A 24,477-nucleotide genomic window follows, 5' to 3' on the forward strand; every position below is an offset into this window, starting at 1 on the left:
TGTACACTTCCCAGCACCAGTGTCCCTAGTTTCCCTCCCATCACCCCCACCCCCCACCTGACAATCTTTTATGTGACAACAAAATCCCAAAACCTTTGGGAGTGTTGAGAGAGCATAGAATTCCAGTGCAAAAGGTGACTTCCAGAGGGATGGCCACAATTATCTACAGGTAATCTAAGTGACCTATAAGGGGGTAACCATGAGAGCCACAGGTCTGAAACTTGCAAGGAACACACAAACCTAGCCGTGGACACACAGATCCCTTAGACTTGGACATTAATCAAAAAAAATAATAAAGGAAAAACAAAGAGGAGAAGGAGGGAGTAAATTCTAATACCCAGGCTAGAGCTTAAAGACTCGAGGAGGTGCTCCAAAGGACTGGAGCACATATTTTGCTCACAGGATCCCCAGGTTTGATCCCCTATACCGGATGGTCCCCTGAGTACCGGAAGAAATGGTCCTTGAGCACTAGCTCTCCAAGCACCACTGGGTATGGCCCCCAACCAAAACTATAATAATAAAAATTAAAATGTTGCATGGATAAGAGGAGTAGAGAGACCTTGAGACCCAGTGATGACTTTGTAATACTGAGGACGTAGGCTCAGCCGCAGAATCAGTCGAATGAATCAGGAATGCGCAAGCAGTTGCTGATCTGTCTTCTGTGCAGTTTGGATGGAGGGATCCAGGGTCAACACATTCCAGAAGCAGAGAGTGGGAAGGGTTTCCCACCTTAAGGACACGCCCCTAAAACCACGCCCCTCCCCTCCCATTGGCTGGCGCCTCGCCCTCCGCAACACTTTGCTGCAAGGGAGTGTGGGAAATGTAGTCTTTGCTTGGGCAGCCAGGAACCCCGCTAAAATCCTGTTTTCCATTTACTAACAGGTACTTGGAGAAAGCTGTCTCAGTCAGATAGAATTTTTCACTGATTCCCTACGTAAATGTGCTTTTAAAAAAAAAATACAGGGGCTGGAGCGATAGCACAGCAGGTAGGGCGCTTGCCTTGCTGGTTCGATTCCCAGCATCCCATATGGTCCCCTGAGCACCACCAGGAGTAATTCCTGCGTGCGGAGCCAGAAGTAACCCCTGAGCATCGCCGGGTGTGACCCCCCCACCCAAAAAAAAAGCTCACAGCTAATTTATTTACAGGATGGTGAAATTCTCCAGGTGCAGCCACACACCTGTCCACATGTATCAGTTTCACCACACTCCTTATCAAAAGGACACTCCTCTGTGAATAAGCATCCTTGAAAGTTAATCTTACTTTAGAAAAACGATATCACCCAATACCTCCTGACTTATTTTTTCCTTCCTTTTTTCCCTGTCTGTCTGTTTTTCTCTTTTAGCTTGTTTGTTCTTTGGACCACAACCAGGGTTTTACTCCTGCCTCTGCACTCAGGAATCAGCCCTGGCAGCTTAGGGGTGCCAGGTGGGGTGCCAGGTGGGGTACCAGGAATCCAGCCTGGGTCAGCGCGTGCCTTACCCACTATACTATCTCTCTGGCCCCTCATCTTTCTTCATTGCCTTTCATTTATTTGGGTTGTTTCTTTTTTTATACCTGCTGGCTTGTGGTCTACCGTGGGGCAGTTCAGGAATGGGTCAGCAATGCCAGCCAAGAGCCCAGTGGTCCAGTGGTGTCTTTCTGCTCCGGCCCCTTCGGGCGAGACCCCCCTCTCCCCCACCCCCCCGTCCCCACTCTCCTTCCCTCGGGACTGTGGGCACAGGCGGGCAGGAGGACTCCGCAGGAGGACTCCGCAGGAGGACTCCGCAGCTCTTCCTGCGGCTGCCAACACACCTCAGGGGGCAGAGCCAAGAGCTGGAAGGAGGGCTCAACATCTTTCCCGCCCCCCTTAAGGACACGCCCTCTAAAACCACGCCCCTCCCCTCCCATTGGCTGGTTCGTCACCCTCCGGCAACACATTGCTGCAAGGGAGTCTGGGAAATGTAGTCTTTGGTTGGGTGGCCAGGAGCCCAACCTATGCCTGCATTGGAAGGTGGGAAGTCGCAGAAGCAAAAGTCTGAGCCAGAGGGTCCAGCTGGGGTTTAGCGTCACCTCTACGGTTGGAAGCTTCGGCCCAGCCTCTTTCTCTATGTGGTCCCAGCCAGGACAGAGCTCAGTCCCCCTGGACTCTGTCTGTCCCCCCGGAAAACGAGGGGGACCATCACCCCCCAGCACTCCCGGATGTGCTTCTCCACACACTACCCATTTGTGAAAGATCCTCCCAATTCTGCCACCACAGCAGACCCCACCGGTGACACAGCAGTGCAGAGGGGACAGGCTGACCTGCTCTGAGGGGCCCAGAGATCAGCGTGTGCAGACAGGGCTGTGGTGGGCTCAGGGCGGCACGGCCAGGAGAGATGAGTGCCCAGTGACCCCGCCCTGTGCCCCGGGTTCTGTGGTGACTGTGCCTGATGGCATCCTCCCTCTCCCTGCACTTGTAGTGGTGGATTTCTGCGCCCAGGGCAACGGCGGCTGTGCCACAGTAGCCAAGTGCTCCCAGAAGGACACGAAGGTATCCTGCAGCTGCCCCAAGGGCTACATGGGCGATGGCCACAGCTGCACGGAGATCGACCCCTGTGCAGATGGCCTCAATGGCGGCTGTCACGAACATGCCACCTGCACCATGACGGGCCCGGTGAGTCCCACTCCCCTCCTCTCCACAATGCACCCAGTCCTGCCTCTGCCCGGGCTGCTCCCTCTGTCCCCCACGGACACGGGGGACATGGGGGAGACCCATGGGGAATCTCTTGTCCACCTCAGGGATGAACCAACGTAAATCTCTGCATCTGGACCCATGTTCTATGAGCTTGGGAGACGGCCGCGGGCAGAGAACTCAGTGAAAAGGTCCTGGAGACTTTCTCTTGGCAACTCTTCAATAGATCTAAAATATTTCCAAACCCCAATGTATTTTTTTTAATATAAGAAAGAAAAAATGGGGCTGGAGCAATAGCACAGCAGGTAGGGCGTTTGCCTTGCACGCAGCCAACCTGGGTTCGATTCCCAGCATCCCATATGGTCCTCCGAGCACTGCCAGGAGTAATTCCTGAGTGCATGAGCCAGGAGTAACCCCTGTGCATTGCCGGGTGTGACCCAAAAAGCAAAAATAAATAAATAAATAAATAAAAGAAAAAGAAAAGGAAAAAGAAAAACTAAGAAAGGTAGGCACCAGGGATGAAGCACTAGCACAGTGGAGAGAGCGTTGCCCTTGCAGGAAACCGACCCAGGTTCAATCTCTGGCATCCTAGATGGTCCCCCGAGCACCGCCAGGAGTGACTCCTGGGTGCAGACAGAGCCAGCAGCAAGCCCTGAGCATCACTGATTTGGCCCAAAAGAAAAAGGGGGTGAAAAAAAAAAAACAAGAAACAGCAGGAGTTGCTGCGGCATGGGCGCTCACTGCCTGCAGGAGAGGAAGTTGGGAGATGAGCCCAAGGTGGGAGGAAGCTCAGACTCAAGGTGTCTATGATTGAGTCTCCCGACCTGGACACTCATGCTGTGTGGTTCTGGGTGGGCTGCTTGATCTCTCTGAGACCCGTGGATCTGCTCCCAATGTAGACTCCATAAAGTGGGTGGTGGGATGAAATGAGCTCCTCACTGAGGTCACCCAGCACCCACCAGGTGTTGTCATAGGTGTCCCGGAAATAGCAACAGAATAGATGAATGCGCAGAACGAGGGGCGGTGCCCGGCGTGGAAATATGTTCTTCGTTCCTGGCATGCAAAACACAAATAAGCCCCCCATGATGGAAGGAATGGGGGATGGGGGCTGCTTCCCTTAGCGGGGCGGGGGGGTGTCTGATGGTGCCACATGGCTGCCGAGATGTCAAGGCTGAACTTTCATCCTGGGCTCACCGTGGCGGTTCCCATTCCCACTGGCCCCACTGGGGCTGTGACCCTCTGTCCCACTGACCGTCTCTCCTGCTCCCCCCACACCCCCCACGGGGACTTCTGTGGCCCTGCGCAAGGTGCTGAGTTTTGTCGAATCCTCACACATTCTCCCTCCAGGGCAAGCAGAGGTGCCAATGCAAACCTCATTACGTGGGCGACGGGCTGGACTGTGAGCCCGAGCAGCTGCCCCTGGACCGCTGCCTGCAGGACCACGGGCAGTGCCATGCGGATGCCGACTGCACTGACCTCCATTTCCAGGGTGAGTGAGGCTGGGGGCGGGCCCGGGTACCCCCAGTCTCTAGGCCTGGGCCGAGGACTGAGCCAGAGGACACATACAGTCAGACATGGTGGGCGGGCACCAACAGCCGGGCACTGCCAGTCTGATGCAGGCAGGGGTTTCTGCAATGAGACACACCGTTCACTTCCGTTTGTCACCTCTGAACCTAGAGGGAGCCAAGAGGTTCTCCACACACACCTGCAGCATGAATTTGCCTGCTGACTGCTTTCCTCGAGCCCCCTGGAAGTCCTGTCTAGCTTGGGGGCAGAGTTTGGGGTACAGAAGAGCAAAAAGGTGGCATCTGCCATGGTCAGGAGGACTCTGCTAGTGCACTAATGGGCACAGAGCTCGTCCGTCTCCCGGGACAGTTGTACTGTCCCAAAGAGGTGGAACTAATGTCAGTCCCACACAGCACGGGGCAAGGGTGCATAGGGCAGAGCCTCGGGGGACAGGCTACTTGAATCATGGTGGAGAAATGCCCCAGTCCCCTCTGGGCCAGGAGGGATCGCAGACACTTCCTAGACATTTCACAGAAGCTATTCTTTGTGTGTGTGTGGGGGGGGGGGGGGGGGGAGCGGGGGAGCGGGGATTCAGGGTAGGGTTGGGCCACACCTGGTAGAACTTGGGGTCCTATTCCTGGCTCTGTACTTAGGAATCACCCCCCCATCTGTCCTCAGGGGACCGTGAGGTGCTAGGAATTGAATCTAGGCTTCCCACATGTGTAGCCCGAACTCTGTCAGCCCTCTGAACTCTTCTCTTCCCCTCTCGGGCCCTAGAAACGATTCTGTTTTAAGGATCAGTGAGGGAGTCATCCATCCAGTTGCAAGAGAAATACATTGGGACATAATCGTCATTTAATCTTGTTATAGAAAGTCCAAGGGCGGGGCTGGAGCAATAGCACAGCGGGTAGAGCCTTTGACTTGCAAGCAGCTGACCCGGGTTCAATTCCCAGCATCCCATAGAGTCCCCAAGCACCGCCAGGAGTAATTCCTGAGTGCAAAGCCGGGAGTAACCCCTGAGCAATTGCCGGGTGTGACCCAAAAAGCAAAAAAAAAAAAAAGAAAAAAAAGAGAAATTCCAAGGGCAGAGAATTGCTGCACAGCTGAAGGCACTTGACTGGCAGGAGTGACCCCTGAGCACAGCACTAGGAGTAGCCGGTGGGCACAGCCAGGCATGGCCCCCAAGTAAACAAAAGAAGCCTAAAACCTACCCATGCCCAATGCCACAGTTATAATATACATGACGCACGAACTGAAAAAAAAATGCAAAAAAATGTGAAATCATCTCAAAAGTTCCAAAAAATAAAGACAATTAAAAGTAAAATAAAAGCGAAATTTATGGAAGGAAGTGCACCCGAATAGCTGCTACAGAATCAAAATTTCCAGGGAGAAGGATTATAGACCATTTTGTTTCTTTGTCTAGATGGCTCTGAACCAGTGCTGTTTTCATACTCATGAAAGAAAATATGGGGCCCAAGCGATAGGATAGCGGGTTTGCCTTGCACACAGCTGACCCCACGGTTCAATCCTGGCACCCCAAATGGTCCCCCTAGCACTGCCAGGAGTGATTCCTGAGTACAGAGCCAGGAGTAACCCCTGAGCATGGCCAGTGTGGTCCACCACCCCTCCCAAAAAAAGAAAGAAAAGTTGTACAGACATGCCTCTGTGTCATGCCAAGGTGGGTGGTGGGCTTCCCATGGGCCCTAGAGCAGCTGGCGGCTCACCCTCTCCTCCCTTCCTCTCCAGACACCACAGTGGGCGTGTTCCACCTGCGCTCCCCGAAGGGCCAGTACAAGCTGACCTTCGACAAAGCCAGAGAGGCGTGCGCAGGAGAGGCTGCCACTGTGGCCACCTACAACCAGCTCTCCTATGCCCAGAAGGTAGGTTCCGTCCACCCAGATGCTATGCAGTGTCTGCAGGAGAGGAAGTGGTCTCTGAACCCTGGGGAAAACCCTCATCCAGGTCTCCTGGGAAGGATCATTGCTGTGTTTACGGGAGCTGTCATGGCTCAGCACATCTGGGGGGCATCTGGTGTCAGACCCTCAGGCGGTGTTCTGTGGATGTTATTATCCAACTGAAAGAGAACCCTGGTGGTGGGGGTTACCATTTATTCCCCTCCTGTGAATACAAGAGTCAATGGGGCCAGAGCTATAGTACAGCGGGGAGAGTACTTGCTTTGGCCAACCTGGGTTGGATCCCCAGCATCCCATATGGTCCCCAGAGCCTGCCAGGAGTGATCCCTGAGCACAGAGCCAGGAGTAAGCCCTGAGTGCTGAGTACCACTGGGTGTGACCCGAAAACAAAGAGAAGGAGGAGATAGAGGAGAAGGAGGAGGAGGAAGATTGTAAAGACTCTGAAAGATAAACAACATACCCGGTGTCATCCGACCACAAGGTGAGGGATCCACTTTCCAAATGTCAGACTCCAAAAGTCGGATCTCCACCACGATGCTCAGTGGCCAAGGCCAAGACCCAGACAGGCATTAAGAAGAAACAAGGAAATTTCAATTGCCATAAATGCCGCATAGCTGGGACCTCTGTGGTCAGGGAAGCTGAGAAGGAAGTTGGTGGGGTCCCCCAGCTCCTAGTCAAAGCCAGGTAGGACACAGGGCTCTGGCTCGGGCTACTCTGGGCCGTGAAACCCAGTTGCCCATAGGGAAGGTCAGCCCCAGGACAAGCCTTGGGCGAGTGCTCACTGCCGCCCAGGAGCCAAGGGCCCACTGTGAACTTCGAGTCTCTCTTCCACCCATAGCACCACCAAGCCTTTTCACCTATCCTCAAACTTGACTTTTCTTTCCTGGAGCAAAGCCTTGGATGCCTGGACCCAATATCTCGGATGGTCTGGATTTCTGCTTTTGGCCGTGTGGTTCTTGGTGACTGATGCTATCAAAGCCTATGTGACTGGAGGCCAGGAGGAACCCTGTACTCGAGGTTACAAACCCCAGAGAACACTTCCAGGGTTTGACTCACAGACTAGCTGTGTGTTGGCTCTGTGCATCTAATCCAGCTACCCAACTCCTCTTTGCTTCAACTTTCTCTAAAACACAACTGGGATTTTTTTTTTAAGCTCCTACTTCATGGGGCTGATGTGAGCACGGACCATGTGAACACAATGTGACAAAGCCTCGTCCATGGAAAGCTCGTAACAAAGGTGGTGATGATGTTTGGGATGAGAAAACAATGATTCAGTAGTGATGGTGATGGTAGTGGTGATGCTGGTTATAATGATGAGGAGGACGTTATAAAGATGACGGGATGAGGAAGGGATGAAATGATTCTGTCAGGGTGAAGGTCATGTGACAGTGATGGTGATGGTGGTGAGGAGGAGGCAATGATGATGATGGAGTTGATGCTGGTGGTGGGTTATTGGCAGATGATGATGATCAGTGGGATAATTTAGGATTGTGGTGGTACCATCATGATCACGGCGATGATGGTGCTGATAACGGCCATGGAGATAAATGATTATTGTCGTGATTTGATGATGGTGGTAATGAGGAAGATGATGGTGATAATGGTGCTGATGATGAAGGTGGTGGTTGATTGGTTGAGGACTGTGGTAGTAGTGAGTGTCGTGTTCAGTTAGATTCTCTCCACCTGTATGCAGAAGAATTTGCAGGTAAGGCTAAAAGACTGAGAGAAAAAAAATCCTTTCTCGAGAGTGAATAGAAACAGGTGGAAAACTCGGGTGCCTGCAAGAAGAGCAGTCCACTCTCATCCTCCAGTGTCCCAACTGACAGAATCTGTCGGGTCTGTCTTATGTTCCAGGCGCAGGGTCACCACTGGTCAAACAAGCCCGACCACCGTTTCCAGCCTAATCAGGCACTCAAACATCGATCAAAGGACCCCATGGTCAATGGGACTTTGCAGCTCATCCTGGCCACATCTTGTGTCCCCACAGGCCAATTACCACCTGTGCTCAGCAGGCTGGCTGGAGGATGGGCGTGTCGCCTACCCCACAGCCTTCGCCTCCCAGAAGTGTGGCTCTGGGATGGTGGGGATCGTGGACTACGGACCGAGGAACAACAAGAGTGAAATGTGGGACGTCTTCTGCTTCCGGATGAAAGGTAACGAATGGCCAGGCACACCTCCCCGGCTGTGGTTCAGCTGCCTGGGCCCGCTGTGGCCAGTTTCTGAGGAGGGGAGCTGGGGCCTCCCAACCCGGCCTCCGAGACCTAGAATCCCATGTGCCTTCCAGATGTGAACTGCTCCTGCAAGGAGGGCTATGTGGGAGACGGCATCTCATGCAGCGGGAATCTGCTGCAGGTCCTGATGTCCCGCCCCTCGCTCACTAACTTCCTGACGGTAGGGACTCTGCTGGGCCTCCGCCACTGCGGCCAGGAGGGATGGGACTGGAGAGGGGAGGCCCTGAGGGAGGACACAGGTTCCCCACCAAGGGAAGGAGAGCAGCAGAGCCTGACTCTGGAGCTTGGATTTCTCTCTCTCTCTCTCTCTCTCTCTCTCTCTCTCTCTCTCTCTCTCTCTCTCTCTCTCTCTCTCCTCTCTCCTCTCCCTCCTCTCTCTCTCCCTTCCTTTCTTTCTCTTTCTTTCTTCCTACTTTTTTATTCTTCCCTTTCTTTCTTTCTTTCTTTTCTTTTCTTTCTTTATTTCTTCTTTCTTTTCTGCTTTTCTTTCCCCTTCCTTCCTTCCTTCCTTCCTTCCTTCCTTCCTTCCTTCTTTCTTTCTTCCTTTATTTCTTCCTTTTCACATTCCCTTAAAACTTCCCCTCTCTGGGTCTCAGTTTCTTCATCTGTAAGATGCAGAGGGTGTTAGTGCCAGCCTTGAAGAGTCACTGTGATCGTTAACCCAGTTGATATTTGCACAGCACTCAGACCTCTGGCCAGCCCAGGGGAAATCCTCTGGTGACAATATTGCTTTTCGCATCTAGAGAAGCATCTGACTTGCTTCTGCAGGAGTGAAAGCAGCTCCTCTGGCCTGGTGGGCAGGCTGGGCACCATCGTGATCCAAGCCCACCTGGTGGTCAGCCCACTGTCAGCAGAAATCAACTTGCATTTGGCATTGAAAGGAGTTTCAACATGCTACATACAATGCACAATGAAGACAGGCCCAAGCAAAGAAAGATTTGGTGGGGACTTATCAAAGAACTGACCTAAAATTGTAGCAATGGTAGCTAATATCTTCTGAACCTTTACTTTGCACCAGGGACTGGACTGAGTACTGATTTTACTACACTGAGTACTACAAGTTTGAGTTTGAGGTACAGCTATGGGGGTGTGGACTGAGAATTGAAGCACTGCACTAGGTACCTCAAGTACTTCAAATACTCCTCTAAGCATTTTTTACTCCATCCATAGGTTGGAAGTTCCAGAGGGAAAGCCAACAGGTGGTCTCCATCTTGTTGCAGGCACATCGTATATGCTCAATAAATAATAGAATTAGTAGAAGGAAGAAATCCTCATGCAGCCTTATGAGGTCACTTTTGCTATTGATTTTGTTTTGTAATTAAGGAGATGGAGGTTCAGCAAGGTCAACAGAGTCAAAGAGAAGGGACAGGGCTTCAGTACTGGGCTCAGAGAATCCGGCAGATGTTAAATCAGGGATCTCAAAAGAGCAAGTCCTGACCAAAAGTACCCAAAGTAAAAATCTGGGTTTCCATAAGCAGACTGATGACTGGCACCCTGTGACCTGTGATTTCTCTATGTGTGAGCACGATCTTCCACAAAGCGATGATATCAGAGCAAACCCCACGGCTGTGAAGCCTTCGACAAAGTCCCTCACTTCTCTGGACTTCAGCAACCCTGGCTATAACGGAGCAGAGTGAAGTCGGGCACTGTCATAGTTCCACATCCTCCCCACCTTCCACATGCATCTACCAAGCTCTGCTGTGTGCCTCAGAGAGGACAGGAAGCCCAGCAAGGGAACAGGCCTCACACTCGAAGATGCTCTCCAGCACGGGAGGGAAGGCAGGGGCAGGGGAGGGAGGCACAGTGTGGGGCTCCCAGTTTGCAGAGGGACAAGGGGAGAGCGTAGTGAGTCCAGAGTGAATGGAGCAGGGGCTGGAGCAATAGCACAGTGGGTCAGGCGTTTGCCTTGCACACGGCCAATCCGGGTTCGATTCCCAGCATCCCATATGGTCCCCTGAGCACCGCCAGGGGTAATTCCTGAGTGCAGAGCCAGGAGTTACCCCTGTGCATCGCCAGGTGTGACTCCCCGCCCACCCCCCCCCAAAAAAAAGAAAAAACAGAGTGAACAGAGCAGAGGAAGTTGGCTGCACAGAGGCGGGGGAAGAATATTCCAGGTAGCATGAACAGCAGGCACGGGGTGAAGGACCAGCAGGCAGCAAGCTGGAAGAGTGTGGAGTTGGCACAACCAGAGCAAAGTGGGCTGGAGAGAGGACAGTAGGGCCCGGGGTCCAGGGGCGGCAGAGTCCGGGGGCTCCTTGGAAGAACGTTGACTCTTCCTTGCATGATCAGTGGCCGCTGCAGGGTTTCAGCTCAAAGTTGAGCTATGCGGCGGCCATGGTATGAAGGTCCACACCGTAGGCAGGGCTTAGGGACATGGGTCATGCCGAGGGAAAGTCCTGCAAGTCTTTATTTGGGGGTGTGTGTGTGGGGGGAATTTGTACATTTGAGTTTACTTTTTTTTTTTATTGAATCACCATGAGATACAGTTACGAGCTTTCATGTTTGAGTTCCTGCAGGTCTTTTTTAAATTTTTTTTTTGCCTTTTTTATTTTATTTTTTTCTTCTCTCTCTATTTTTTTCTTCCATATATTTTTATTTACTACTTTCTTAAAATTTCTGAAAAAGAAACATCTAAAAATGTAAAGAGAATCACAGGTATACAAAGTCAATCATGAGGAAGTTTGGCTATAAAGGAGTGGAATAGGCTTAATAAACAATGTTTGTTTTTAAAGTGCTACAATGTTATCCCAAAGAATGTGGATAATGTTTTCTTTTCTTTTTTTCCCCACTATTTATTTATTTATTTATTTTTCATGCCTTTATTTATTTATTTTTATTAGTGAAACTCCATGAGGTACAGTTGTAGACTTACAAACTTTCATGCTTGGGTTTCAGATATACAATGCTTGAGTACCCATCCCCCCACCAGTGCCCATTCTCCACCACCAATGATCCCAGTAGCCCTCCCACCTCCCACCCCATCCCCCCACCCCACCCCGCCTCTTTGGCAGGGCATTCCCTTTTGCTCTCTCTTTCCTTTAGGGTGTTGTAGTTACCTGCAGGTCTTTTAAGGTGGCATTCGGGAGAAGGAGGTGATGGCGGCCACCAGCACCCACCCCTGGGCCGCCCACTGACCTCTTCTTTCGTGTCCCCAGGAGGTGCTGGCCTATTCCAACAGCTCGTCCCGGGGCCAGGCCTTCCTGAAGCACCTGGCTGACCTGTCCATCCGGGGCACCCTCTTTGTGCCACAGAACGACGGGCTCCAGGGAGATAAGGTGAGTGGGGGCTTTAGAAACATTTCCGACTGTTCTCTCTCCCCGCCCCAGTGCTCTGTCCCCCAACACTGCAATCTCGGCAGCCGCACATTTCCGAGGCTCACGCAGCTGCAGATGAGCTGGCAGCTCTGAGCGCCCGTGCGTGAGAGGGACTCAATGCCAGCTGCTCTGGGCAGGGCCGGCCCAGCTGAGGCCCCGGAAGTGGGGAGAGCCGGTCCAGGTCTGCCAGCATCTGTCAAGCCCTCTGCATCGCCCCATTTGCTGACAGGCCACTGGCCCCCATCACGTGACCAGAGCCAAAGTGAGCATGGGAGGCATGTGGGGCCGTGTCACGAACACATGCATGTGGGCATGTGTTCAGGATCATGATTCAGGGTCACTAAGGGTCACCATCCAGGAGGTGGAGGTGAGGCCACTGGTGCCCTCCCCCGGCCACAGTTGCCAGCCCCATGGCCTGGCGGGAGGGACTGGACTGTATTGCTCCAGCCAAGTCACTGCGGGCTTTGGAGACCCCCAGCCTGGCCGTGTTGGAGGGCTCTCTCCGCTCACCAGCCAGGGTGTCAGCCCTAGATCTGCTGCGGTGACCTCAGTTCCACCCCCAGCATCATATTTGGCCTCCGAAGCCCTGCCAGGAGCCATCCATGAGCACAGAGCCAGGAGTAAGCCCTGAGCTAAGCCAGATGTGGCCATAAAGCCCACCCCCCAACCAGAATATTAACAATCATCATCATCATTATCATCATCATCATCATCAGCATCAGCATCAGCATCATCATTATCCCCACAGTTCCCAAGTCTGTGGGGTGCTAGAACCTAGAGATGATGCTCGGTCTTTCACCTCGCTGGAGGCCAGGCTTGGCAGAGAGCCAAAAGACGAGCCTGGCATGCCACAGAGACAGATGGGCCAGGGCAGGAGAAGGGGGTTGCTCCTTCTGTGTGCTCCTGAGCCTTAAGAAGGAAATACAGTGAGGGAGTGGGGCAGGGCGGGGGTCTCAGAGCAATATGACAGCGGGACGGGTGCTTGCCCTGCATGCAGTCAGCCCGGGTCCTACCCCCGGCACCTTCTATGGTCCCCCGAGCCCTGCCAGGAGTGATACCTGAGCACAGAGCCAGGAGTCAGCTCTGAGCGCTACCAGGTATGAGCCAAAAAAGAAAGGAAAACAAAAAAACAAACAAAAAAAGATACTGGAGACTCCAGGGGAGTCTCAGTGGAAGAGCGTCCGCCTTGGAAGGGTGAGACCCCGGATTCTCATCCTGGCTCTGCAGAGAAAGAGAGATGGGCAGAGATGGGACAGGCAGAGACAGAGACGGGCAGAGACATGGACAAGCAGAGACAGAGGCAGAGATGAGGATGGCTTCTTGTATTTGCCCTTTGCTCTCAGAGGCTGTCGGGAAGAGACATCGAGCACCACCTCACCAACGTCAACGTCTTATTTTACAATGACCTGGTCAATGGCTCCACGCTGAAGACTCGACTGGGCAGTCAGCTCCACATCACATCCAGCCAGGACCAGCAGCAGCAGGTACAGGACACACACCCCCCCCCCCCCAGGGGCTTGCCAGGAGGGCGGAGTCAGCCCTGGTGTGAGCTTGAGAGGGAGTGTCAGACGGCAGGGTTGCTGACGGCTGACAGCTGGGCATGTCACAGAGCCCCTGCCTTCACTCAGGCCCATCACCCGGACACGCCAGGCTCGACCCAGTGAGCCTCTCCTGTCCCCACCCCTTGGCTGGATGAAGGTCATCTTGCTGCTCCAGGTCCCTCTCCTGCCAGTGGGGGAGGCTGGAGATGTGGTGGTTACCGCACTAGTGCAGTGACTGGGATGCCATCAGGGACATTACCTTGGTGGTGCTGATGGTGGTGGTATGGCCGAGGGCAGTGAGGACGGTACTAGAAGTAATGGTGCTACAGGGGACGTTGACAGCCGTCAGGTCGAAAACAGAGGCTCTGGGGCCGGAGCCATAGTACCGGGTGGGGTCTCCTAAAGGGCCTTGCATGCAGCTGACCCAGGCTGGACCCCCAGTATCCCATATGGTCCCCCTCAGCCCCGCCAGAGTTGATCCCTGAGCTCAGAGTCAGGAGTAAGCCCTGAACACCACTAGGTATGGCCACCCCCACATACACACACACACAAAAAAAATTGTTGTTGTTTTTTTTAATTTGGAGGCTCTTGTATCCCTCGCCCATGCAGCAAAGCCTGGCAAGCTCCCCCATGACGTATTCAATATGCCAAACACAGTAACAAGTGTCACAATGGAGATGTTACTGGGCCCGCTCAAGCAAATCGATGAACGGGAGGACAGTGACAGTGACAGTGTATATTTGTGATATATGAGAATAGAACCAGAAACACATTGAGGGGTTGAGAATGATGGTTTTTCTTTTTATACTTTCATAGGGGCTCCACCCCGCCATGTTCCTGGTACCCAGGTCAATCCTGGCCATGCTCAGTTGGGGGCAGGCAGACGGTTTGGCCTAGGGGACCTCTCAGTGGGACGTGGGGGATTTCCCAGTGGGGCACACATGGCTGGCAGTGCTCAAGAATCAGAGTCTCCAGGATGACCCCAGCAGTGCTTGGGGGCCAAATGAGGGTAGGGGATGGGATTCTGGGGCCTTGCACAAGTGAGCTCTGCCCATTAAGCTGCATGGCCACCGGGAAGTGCATCGTTTCTACAGCTTAGATGGCTTCCTGTATGGAACTCGCACGTCAGACCGGCGCTTGCCCACTTGATGGCATGGCTGAACCCCTGATGGTTTGCTCAGAACAAGCCCCGGGAGAGCCGCCAGCCCCAACCGCTGATTCCCAGGCACTGGCCTGGCCAGCAGCTGCAGAGTCCGAGTAGATTAGCAAGGACTGAAAACACCCAAGACTCACTCTCTTCTGGGTCTCACAGGGTTGGAGGCCCAGGTTCGGTGCCCTGCACTGCAGGGTCCCCCAGCACTGCTGGGAGTAACCACTGAGCTGGGGGAAAACCAGAAAGTCACTTTTCCAACAGTCTGGAGGTGGGGAAAGGAGAGATAGTTCAGTGAGTCGGCCATCCGCTTCGCCCGTGGCCAACTCAGGTTCAGTCCCCCGATTCCCAGGCACCCCAGCCGGTCCCCCGAGCCTGCTAGGAGCAATTCCTGAGTTCAGAGCCAGGAGTGACCCCTGAGAACCACCTGGTATAGCTGGCCCCTCTCAAAAACAAACAAAAACAAATAAACAAGAAAACAAAATAAACCAACAGTTTTGGGGAAGGTTCAGAGCTGGCCTGGGCTTGGCCCTCACTAGCTGGGAAATCAGGGATGAGCCATTTCCCCCAAAGTCTCCCCTGGTCACTCAGGGAGGCTGGGCACATTGACCACTCAAGGTTCCTCTTCTGCTCTGAACTTGCTGGCCAAGAACTACTATCACGCAGAGGCCTGGGGGTGGGGGGTGGCGGGAGGCCCTGGGGAATGGGCCCTTCCCTCCCTGGGGTGCAGGCGGGCGCCCTCCATCTGCACTGCTCCTTTCCGCAGGAGACCCGGTTTGTGGACGGGAGAGCCATTGTGCAGTGGGACCACATTGCCTCCAATGGGATCATTCACATCATTTCTGGCCCTTTAATAGCGCCCCCAGCCCCAGCGGTGAGTATCCAGGAGGAGCCCCGGTGTCCACTCCCCAGGGCCCTTTGCAGATGCCCCTTGGGACAGCCAGGACGTGTGGTGTGCACTACATCAGCCCCCCCTCACTCTGCATCTTTAGTGACGTGACCCCCATCACTGCTGGTGTTCGCTGAGCAGAAGCTGGGGAGATGGGGCCAGCCCGCTGGAGGTGGCAGCCAGGCTGACTCCGGGCATGTCCACATCACCATGGTGCTCCGTTTGTCTGACCTGCCAAAGGGGGAGCAATGGGGGCTCCCTCTCCCGCCTCTTGGAGGATGATGAGGTCACTAAGGTCCAGCACTTCGGACAGTCCCTGGCACCGAGTGCTGGCCGGGTCTGGCCAGCAGTGTGACGGTTCTACAGGGGTCCTAAGCACGGGACAAGCACAGCTGGTGGCAAAGAGGCTCCATAGTTCAGGGGGCTCCAATGCCCACCCCTGCCACTTCGGCTGGATGACCTCCGGCAAGCACTGACCCTTTGCGTGCCTCAGCCCCTGCCGTCTAAAAACAGGAATAAATAGGGTCTTGGAGCGATAGCACAGCGGGTAGGGTGTTTGCCTTGCACACTGCCGACCCGGGTTCGATTCCCAGCATCCCACATGGTCCCCTGAGCACCGCCAGGAGTGATTCCTGAGTGCATGAGCCAGGAGTAACCCCTGTGCATTGCCAGGTGTGACCCAAAAAACAAAAACAAAAAAAATCAGGAATAATAGTAGTGATCCCCATTGGAACCATGGACAGGCTAATGGGTCACCAATAGGACATTTGACAGCTGGACATGATGATGATGATAATGACCAGGTGGGGGTGGGTGGTGAAAGACGGAAGTCACAAGGCCTCAGATGCGGTCTCCATTAGCAGCTGATGGAGGCCAGGGCCAGTGCGAGGGGGCTGAGCTGCCATGAGCACCCTCTTCGGGCCATCACTGTCCTCTCTCAGGCCCTCCCCCTCTTGCAGCACGCAGGACACGCTGGCCTGGGGATGGGTATTTTCTTCGCCATCCTCCTGGTCATCGGCGCTGTCGCTTTGGCTGCGTACTCTTACTTCAGACTCAACCGGAGAACCATCGGCTTCCAGCACTTTGAGGTGAGAGGGGCAAGTGGGGGGCTGGCACAAGGCCTGGATCTGAGTGGGGCCACGGTAACGGAGACCCCACCCCAAACACACACACACACACACACACCACACATCACACACCACACACACACACACCACACACACCACACACACATCATACACACACACCACACACACCACACACACACCACACACTACACACACCACACACACACTACATACACACCATACACCACATACGCACCACACACACCACACACCACACACATACACACCACACACACCACACATATCATACACACACCACACACACACTACACACACCACACACACCTCACACACACCACACACACCACACACACACCACACGCACCACACACCACACACATGCACAGCACACACACCACACACATCATACACACACACCACACACACTACACACACCACACACCACACACACCCCACACACACCACACACACCACACACATACACACCACACACACCCCACACACACCACACACCACACACATACACACCACACACACCACACACATATCATACACACACACCACACACACCACACACATACACACCACACACACCACACACATATCATACACACACACCACACACACCACACACATACACACCACACACACCACACACACACACCACACACACCACACACATCACACACACCACACACACTACACACATCACACACACCACACACACACACCACACACCACACATATACACACCACACACACCACACACATCATACACACACACCACACATACCCCACACACACCACACACACCACACACATCACACACACCACACACACACCCCACACACCCCACACACACCACACCCCACACACCACACACATACACACCACACACACCACACACACACATCATACATACACACCACACACACCACACACACATCATACACACACACCACACACACCCCACACACACCACACACCACACATACACACTACACATACACACCACACACACCCCACACACACCACACACATACACACCACACACACCACACACACACCACACACATACACACCACACAACCACACACATCATACACACACACCACACATACCACACACACACCACACACACCACACACATCACACACCCCCCACACACAAGCATACCACACACACACACACGTGTGTGTGTGTGTGCCTCCAGGAAGAGGGCACTCAAGGAAGAGTTGCTGAGCCCCCAGTTACAGCAGATAACCTGCCTATCATTAGCTCCGGGGCAGAGCTCCAGACAACCGGCCCTGGGTCCTTTGAACCCACTGCCCCTCCAGGCAAGGCCACCCCTGAATAGGTCAAAGTCAGAACTGACTGCAGCTCCCAGGATGGGATAAGGGGCGAGTGGGGGCCCCTGTGTGCTGAGGTGAAGGCTGGTGGGTTGGGGAATGCATCTCTGGCAGAACACCGCAGTGGGTATGGAGCATCAGAACTCAGGAAGAAAACAAGGTTTCTGGGTGGAATCAGAGTTCTCTGAAGGAAGGGCGCAGAGGGAAAAGGGCCAATGGAGGGCAGTGGGCAGAGGCTCGAATGTCCCAGAGCCCGGCATGGATCCAGACAGGTGCACACCTAAAACCCAGGCAGAATGATGCAAACCCAGGTCACCACCGATTAAAAGGTTCTTATCACAAGGACAAGATACTTTGAACAGAGAAGAGACTGATTCTTGGGCTGGAGTGATAGTACAGCAGGTAGAGTGTTTGCCTTGCACGCGGCCAACCCGGGTTCGATTCCCAGCATCCCATATGGTCCCCTGAGCACCGCCAGGAGTAATTCTGAGTGCAAAGCCAGGAGTAATCCCTCTGCGTCGCCGGGTCTGACACAAAAATCCAAAACAATAGAAACTGATTCTTGGAGAACCATATTTTTAACCAGGTAACGTCTACATACAAAATATTGTATGAGAGAAAGACCGAAGAGAGAGTACAGAGGATAAGCAGCTTGTCTTACATGAGGGCGATCAGGTTCGATCCCCGGGTTCCCATCTGATTTCTCAAACCCCGCCAGGAGTTTGAGAGTCCTGAGCACAGAGTCAGGAGTAACTGAGCACTGCTGGGCGTGGCCCAAAAACAAACAGAAAAAATTTAGATAAAAACAAGTTCCTAAGCAATATTTTTTAAATGAGTGATTTTTTAATTTGCTTTAAGAAGAGCTGTTAAGCTGTTAAATTAGTGAATTTTTTATTTGTTTTAAGAAGGCTGTTAAACAAGCAAAAAAGCAGCTGGCAAGAGAGAGGTGTGGGAGGAAGGCAGAAGGAAAAATTGAACACGTTGACACAGGCTAGCAAGTGACACCAGTGACTCTCACTTGGCTGTAACTTAATTCACACAAATTGCAGCTCAGGGTCATGTTATGGAAAAATAAAAGAGAGAGAGAGGGCCAGAGAGATAGTACAGTGGGTAGGGCACTTGCCTTGCACGTGGCCAACCTGGGTTCGATTCCTGGCATCCCACATGGTCCCCAAGCGCTGCCAGGAGTGATTCCAGATGCAGGAGTAACCTCTGAGCATGGCGGGTGTGGAAAAACAAATAAAGAAAGAAATGACAGTGTGGAAGGAAGAGGAAGGGGAATCGGGAGTGAGGAGTGAGGAGAGGCGGGGCTGGTATGACTCTCCTGCCACCGAGCTGATCCTGTCCTGTTGGGGCTTGTTCTCCTGAGCAGTCTGAAGAGGATATTGATGTCTCAGCTCTTGGCAAGAAGCAGGAGTCTGAGAATATCGTGAACCCCACGTATGAGAACACGACCTCAGCACGCCCGGAGCCTTGCTACGACCCCTTCATGGTGAGTTGGTGCTTTCCTGCGGGATCAGGCTCACGTGGGGTGCAGAGAACAGCGATGACTTCCTGCGTGTATGAGATGAATGCTTCCCAGGCGGGAAAGCGCACTTGGAGGAGGGGTTTGGAGTCAGGCGTCTAAGGGCTGGAAATGCATGTGAAGGGAGCCAGAGGGTTGTCCAGGAGGGGACCTGTGGATATATGGCGATGGACCCATTAGGTTGGATGCACAGATCCAGATGCAGAAGGATGAACACAGACGAGAGTCGGACGATAGTGGCAAACACACAAGAGCAGACCCATGAGAACGAAAACATGGCAGTGGACTCAAAGGACAAACACTGGACAAGGGATGTGTGAGGACGGACGAGTAGGGTCGAACACATCATGAAGGACACCTGGGTGTGGACATGCGGGAGCAAACACACTGGGAAGGATGCATGGGAGGGACACACTGGGACAGACGCGTAAGGATGGACACACAGGGACAAACCCAGGGTGACAGATGAATTAGGATGGACATTCAGGAACAAATACATGACAGTGGACACAGGCTGATGGGTGCTTGGGGGTGGACACATAATGATGGTGGCTGCTGATGGCTGCATGCAGATGGGTATGTGGTATGTGGTGATGGGTGCAGAGGAGTGGACACACGAGGACAGGCCATAGCAGTGGTTGCATAAAACAAACCCATGAAGATGGACACATAGTGGTGGGGACATAAGGACAGACAGACAGCAACAGATGCTTAAGGACAGATGCATAGGCAGAAGGATGACTCATACAGATGGACTCAAAGCGACAAAGGCCCGGGTATGGACACGTGGCGATAAAGACACGGGAATAGATGATGGGGACAGACATCAGACATGCTGGTGGACATATAGGGGTGGATACATAAAGACAGGTGATAGATGCATAAGAATGAATGCAAAGGGATGGACACATAGGGAAAGACCATAGCCACAGATGCATATGGACAGACGCAGGGTGATGACCATACAACAACAGATGCACCATGCAAATGTATCACTGTTGTCCCGTTGTTCATCGATTTGCTAGAGCAGGCACCAGTAATGTTCCCATTTGTCTCAGTCCTGAGATTTTTTAAAAATTTTTTATTATTATTTTTTTATTAGTGAAACACCATGAGGTACAGTTGTAGACTTACAAACTTTCGTGCTTGGGTTTCAGTTATACAATGATCGAGTACCATCCCTCCACCAGTGCCCATTCTCCACCACCAATGATCCCAGTAGCCCTCCCACCCACCCCCATTCCCCCACCTTATCCAGCCTCTGTGGCAGGGAATTCCCTTTTGCTTTCTCTTTCCTTTAGGGTGTTGTGGTTTGCAATAGAGGTATTGAGTAGCCATCGTGTTCGGTCTATAGTCTACTTTCAGCACATTCCTTTCATCCCAAGCAAATCCTCCAAACACCCTTTACTTGGTGGTCTCTTCTCTGTCTGAGCTGCCTTTTCCCCCAGCATGTGCGGCTGGCTTCCAAGTCGTGGAGCAGACCTCCTGGTACTTATCTCAACTATTCTTGGGTGTTCGTCTCCCATTCTGTTACTTTATATTCCCCAGATGAGTGAAGTCTTTCTATGTCTGTTCCTCTCTTTCTGACTCATTTCACTTAGCATGATACTTTCCATGTAGAACGACTTGTATGTAAATTTCATGACTTCATCTTTTCTAACAGCTGCATAGTATTCCATTGTGTAGATGTACCAAAGTTTCTTTAACCAGTCATCTGTTCTCGGGCACTTGGGGTTTTTCCAGATTTTGGCTATTGTGAACAGTGCAGCAATGAACATACAAGTGCAGATGTCATTTCGATTGTACTTTTTTGCCTCTCCAGGATATATTCCCAGGAGTGGTATTGCTAGGTCAAATGGGAGCTCAATTTCTAATTTTTTGAGAATCATCCATACTGTTTTCCAAAAGGACAGCCCTGAGATTTTAACAGCGTCTCCTTACTCATCCTTCCCAAAGCTGCCGTATTGAAGGCTCTTTCAGGGTCAGGGGAATGAGACCCATTATTGTTATTGTTTTGGGCATATTGAATACGCCACGGGTAGCTTGCCAGGCTCTGCTGTGTATGTATAATATACATATTATATGCATATGTAAGGGCTGGAGCAATAGCACAGCGGGTAGGGCGTTCGCCTTACAAGCGGCCAACATGGCCGACCCGAGTTCAATTCCTCCGCCCCTCTCGGAGAGCCCGGCAAGCTACCAAGAGTATTCGATATGCCAGACACAGTAACAACAAAGTCTCCAATGGAGACTTTACTGGGCCCGCTCGAGCATGTATAATGTATTGCATTATATTACATTATACATGTATATGTATAATGTATTGCATTATATTACATTATACATGTATATGTATAATGTATTAGACATATTGCATATGTATATGTATGCAGATGTATAATGACTCAAAATGATAAAGGCACGGGGACAGATGCACAGCAATGGACACACAGGGATGGGAGCATAAGGATGGACAGACATATAGGGATGGACGCACAGAGACAGACAGACACATAAGGCTGGATTCATGTGGACACCTACTTACGACAGACACATAAGGTGGGTTCATTAGGATGGACATGTGAGTATAGGTGCACAAGCACAGACGCACAGGGACAGATGCAGAAGGATGGACACCCAAGGATGGATGCATAATGACAGACGCACGGCAATGAAAGCACAAGGGTGGACACCTGGGAACCGATGCACCAGGATGGACACACAGGGTTAGACACCGAAGGATGGCTGCACTCTGAGTGTCCCAGTCTGCCTTGACTCACTTGGCTCTACATAAAATCTTCGAATTCTGCTTACATGGTAGCAGATTGCACTGCTTTCATCCATCTTCACCCTCCTGCTCCAGAAGGGGATATTCTGGAGGGCGGGAGCTGCCTGGCCCTTTCCAGCCACGCTTGTTCCCCGGCCTGCAGGGTGCAGTGCTCGGAGACGGGGGTCAGCAGAGGTTATCCTGGGGTGCTGCCGAGGGCCACACAGACCCAGGATCCAACTCAAGACCTCACACATGCCTGTCAGGAGCACTGGGCTTGGAGCTCTCTCCTGTAATCACCTTGGTTTGAGGGTTTGGGTCCTTGTTTGTTTAAACAAAATATACTATGTGAAGGTGTCATCAGTGGGGTCACAGAACCCGAGAACCACAAAGGTTTTCTTTATTTTATTTTTATTTAAAGAAAATTATTTTATTTTTTATTAATTTTAATTTATTTAAATAAAAGTATTTTATTCTTTATTTTATTTTCTTTATTTTATATTCTTTATTTTATTTCTTTATTTTCTTTATTTCTTTTCATTATTATCAGCTTTTCTCGACTCCCCCCGCCACTCCAGGCTGTGAAGGAGGCAGAGGTGGGGGAGGGCCACTGTCCAGTGTCTCACCATTCTCTCTCTTCTAGGACGAGCAGCAGCTGGACAGTGCTGACCCCCTAGGGGCACTGTGAGCCCCCGCCGGGCTGTCCACCACCACTACCACCACCACCATCACCCCCACTGCAGAAATGTGCCAACTGAGTCCTCAGCACCGAGCGGGGCCACTCAGGAGCTTTACCTCATGTCTCTGACTGGGCTGGGTCTGCCCCCTCAGGAGTGTCCCGGGGTCCCTGACGATGGCTCTTAGGACCTCCTGCCCCACCAGCCGTGACCTGGCCCTGCCAACCCACCCATCAGACCCCACAGGAGGACTCGTGTCCTGTCCACCTTTTTCTTTCTAGCCCAAGGTCCAAAGCAGAAAATGGGCTCAATAAACACAGATGGAGTGGGAAGTGTCCACAGAATACGTCTCGTGTGTTTGGGGAGACAACGGTTGGGTGCCCGCTGGGAGGGGCCAACATGGTGTTGGGTGGCCAGAGATCTTGGTGGCCAGATGTTAAGTGACCACTAGTCTGAGCTCAGCTGCCAACGGAGACACACGGAGACAGGACAGATTTCTCAAGGTTTCATTCACATTCACACCCCCCCCCCACGTTCATATAAGGGCTGAGGGTTTGCAAGCTGGGACCACTCCCCAGGCTTTGAAACTGATTGTCCTGGGCTGGCGTGATAGCACAGCAGGTAGGGCGTTTGCCTTGCATGCAGCCGACCTCGGTTTGATTCCCAGCATCCCATACATATGGTCCCCTGAGCACCGCCAGGAGTAATTCCTGAGTGCAGAGCCAGGAGTAACCCCTGTGCACAGCCGGGTGTGACCCAAAAAGCAAAGAGCAAAAAAAAAAAACTGATTGCCCTCAGGGAGAGGTGGTTTTTGTTGTTGTTATTGTTGTTGGTTTTTTTTTTCAGGTTTTCAAAATATTTATAAAATATTTATTTTTTCGAAGTTAACATGTGAATAGGAAACAGGAAAAAGAAGTAAAGAATGGTCATCCACAATTACATGCATGTCTGACATGTCCTAGGTCCTGTTTACCTACACAACTAATCATCCATTATGTTATTAAGATCATATGTGTATGTATCATGCTTCTTTATATACCATGAATATTTACCATTTCAAAGTCCCAAAGCTATAGAGTATTTGGTAAACAAAAATACACAACACCAACTGGAAGGAAAAATTTTTTTTGCTTTTTGCATCACACCCAGCGATGCTTAGGAGTTACTCCTGGCTCTGCACTCAGGAACTACTCCTGGTTGGTCAGGGGACCATATGGGATGCCGGGGATCAAGCCACATGCAAAGCAAACGCCCTAACCACTGTGCTGTCGCTCTGGCCCCAGGGAGAGGGTTTTAAGCCCAATGCCCACCTGCCTGCATGCCTGGGTGCCTGTCTACGTGTCTGGGTGCCCCCTGCCAGGTGCATTCTCACGGCCTCGATCCAGCAAGTGGAGGGTACAGAACTGAACCAGAACTGTGAACACATCTCCTTACATTCCCTTGGATCATCCTTATTTTCTGCGGTCAGAGGTGTAGGCATTTATGTCCACGCCCCTGGGGGTCTGGTGAGGTTTCCTTACTAGGTGGTAAACTCATGACCCTGAGGCACAAAGTGCAGTCTGGGGTTGCTGTGGTCCTGTCTCTTTCAACGGTAAAAGCATCTCCCCAGGGCCAGCCGGAGCCTGTTCCATGGGCCAGCATCGCACCTGCAAAGCCCTCACTGCCGTGTCCTTTGTTGGTTGGCCACCATCAGGGACACCCCTCATGCCCACCCAGCTGGATGCCATCAAAAGGAAGAGCGAGGGCAGAGAGATGGGCCAGCAGGGAAGGCGCTTGTGTTGCACACCGCTGATGCCCATGTAGTCTTGGTTCTGCCTCTGGCAGGGGTGACACCTGAGCACTGCCAGGTGTTGCTCTCACCCCTCCCCCAAAATAA

The 24,477-nt window shown here is 52.3% G+C and overlaps 1 protein-coding gene across 3 annotated transcripts in view; it reads left to right on the top strand.

Moving 5' to 3' along the window:
- Positions 1 to 22,752, top strand: part of STAB2 (stabilin 2) — a 171,007-nt gene extending 148,255 nt beyond the window's left edge. For 2 of the 3 annotated variants that reach the window (XM_056116349.1, XM_056116356.1), the window contains exons 59-69: positions 2,440 to 2,633; positions 3,999 to 4,140; positions 5,904 to 6,037; positions 8,058 to 8,223; positions 8,355 to 8,461; positions 11,457 to 11,576; positions 12,959 to 13,099; positions 15,073 to 15,180; positions 16,137 to 16,283; positions 19,005 to 19,124; positions 22,568 to 22,752. In XM_056116349.1, the coding sequence (XP_055972324.1) occupies positions 2,440 to 2,633; positions 3,999 to 4,140; positions 5,904 to 6,037; positions 8,058 to 8,223; positions 8,355 to 8,461; positions 11,457 to 11,576; positions 12,959 to 13,099; positions 15,073 to 15,180; positions 16,137 to 16,283; positions 19,005 to 19,124; positions 22,568 to 22,612 (1,424 nt within the window). In that variant the 3' untranslated portion in view covers positions 22,613 to 22,752. The remainder of the gene's footprint in view (positions 1 to 2,439; positions 2,634 to 3,998; positions 4,141 to 5,903; positions 6,038 to 8,057; positions 8,224 to 8,354; positions 8,462 to 11,456; positions 11,577 to 12,958; positions 13,100 to 15,072; positions 15,181 to 16,136; positions 16,284 to 19,004; positions 19,125 to 22,567) is intronic. The other variant, XM_056116363.1, reaches the window with a different exon arrangement.
- Positions 22,753 to 24,477: the final 1,725 nt, after the last annotated feature.

The sequence above is a fragment of the Sorex fumeus genome, unplaced genomic scaffold, assembly GCF_029834395.1.
Source record: "Sorex fumeus unplaced genomic scaffold, SorFum_2.1 ptg000003l, whole genome shotgun sequence".
In the NCBI taxonomy this organism is placed as follows: domain Eukaryota; kingdom Metazoa; phylum Chordata; class Mammalia; order Eulipotyphla; family Soricidae; genus Sorex; species Sorex fumeus.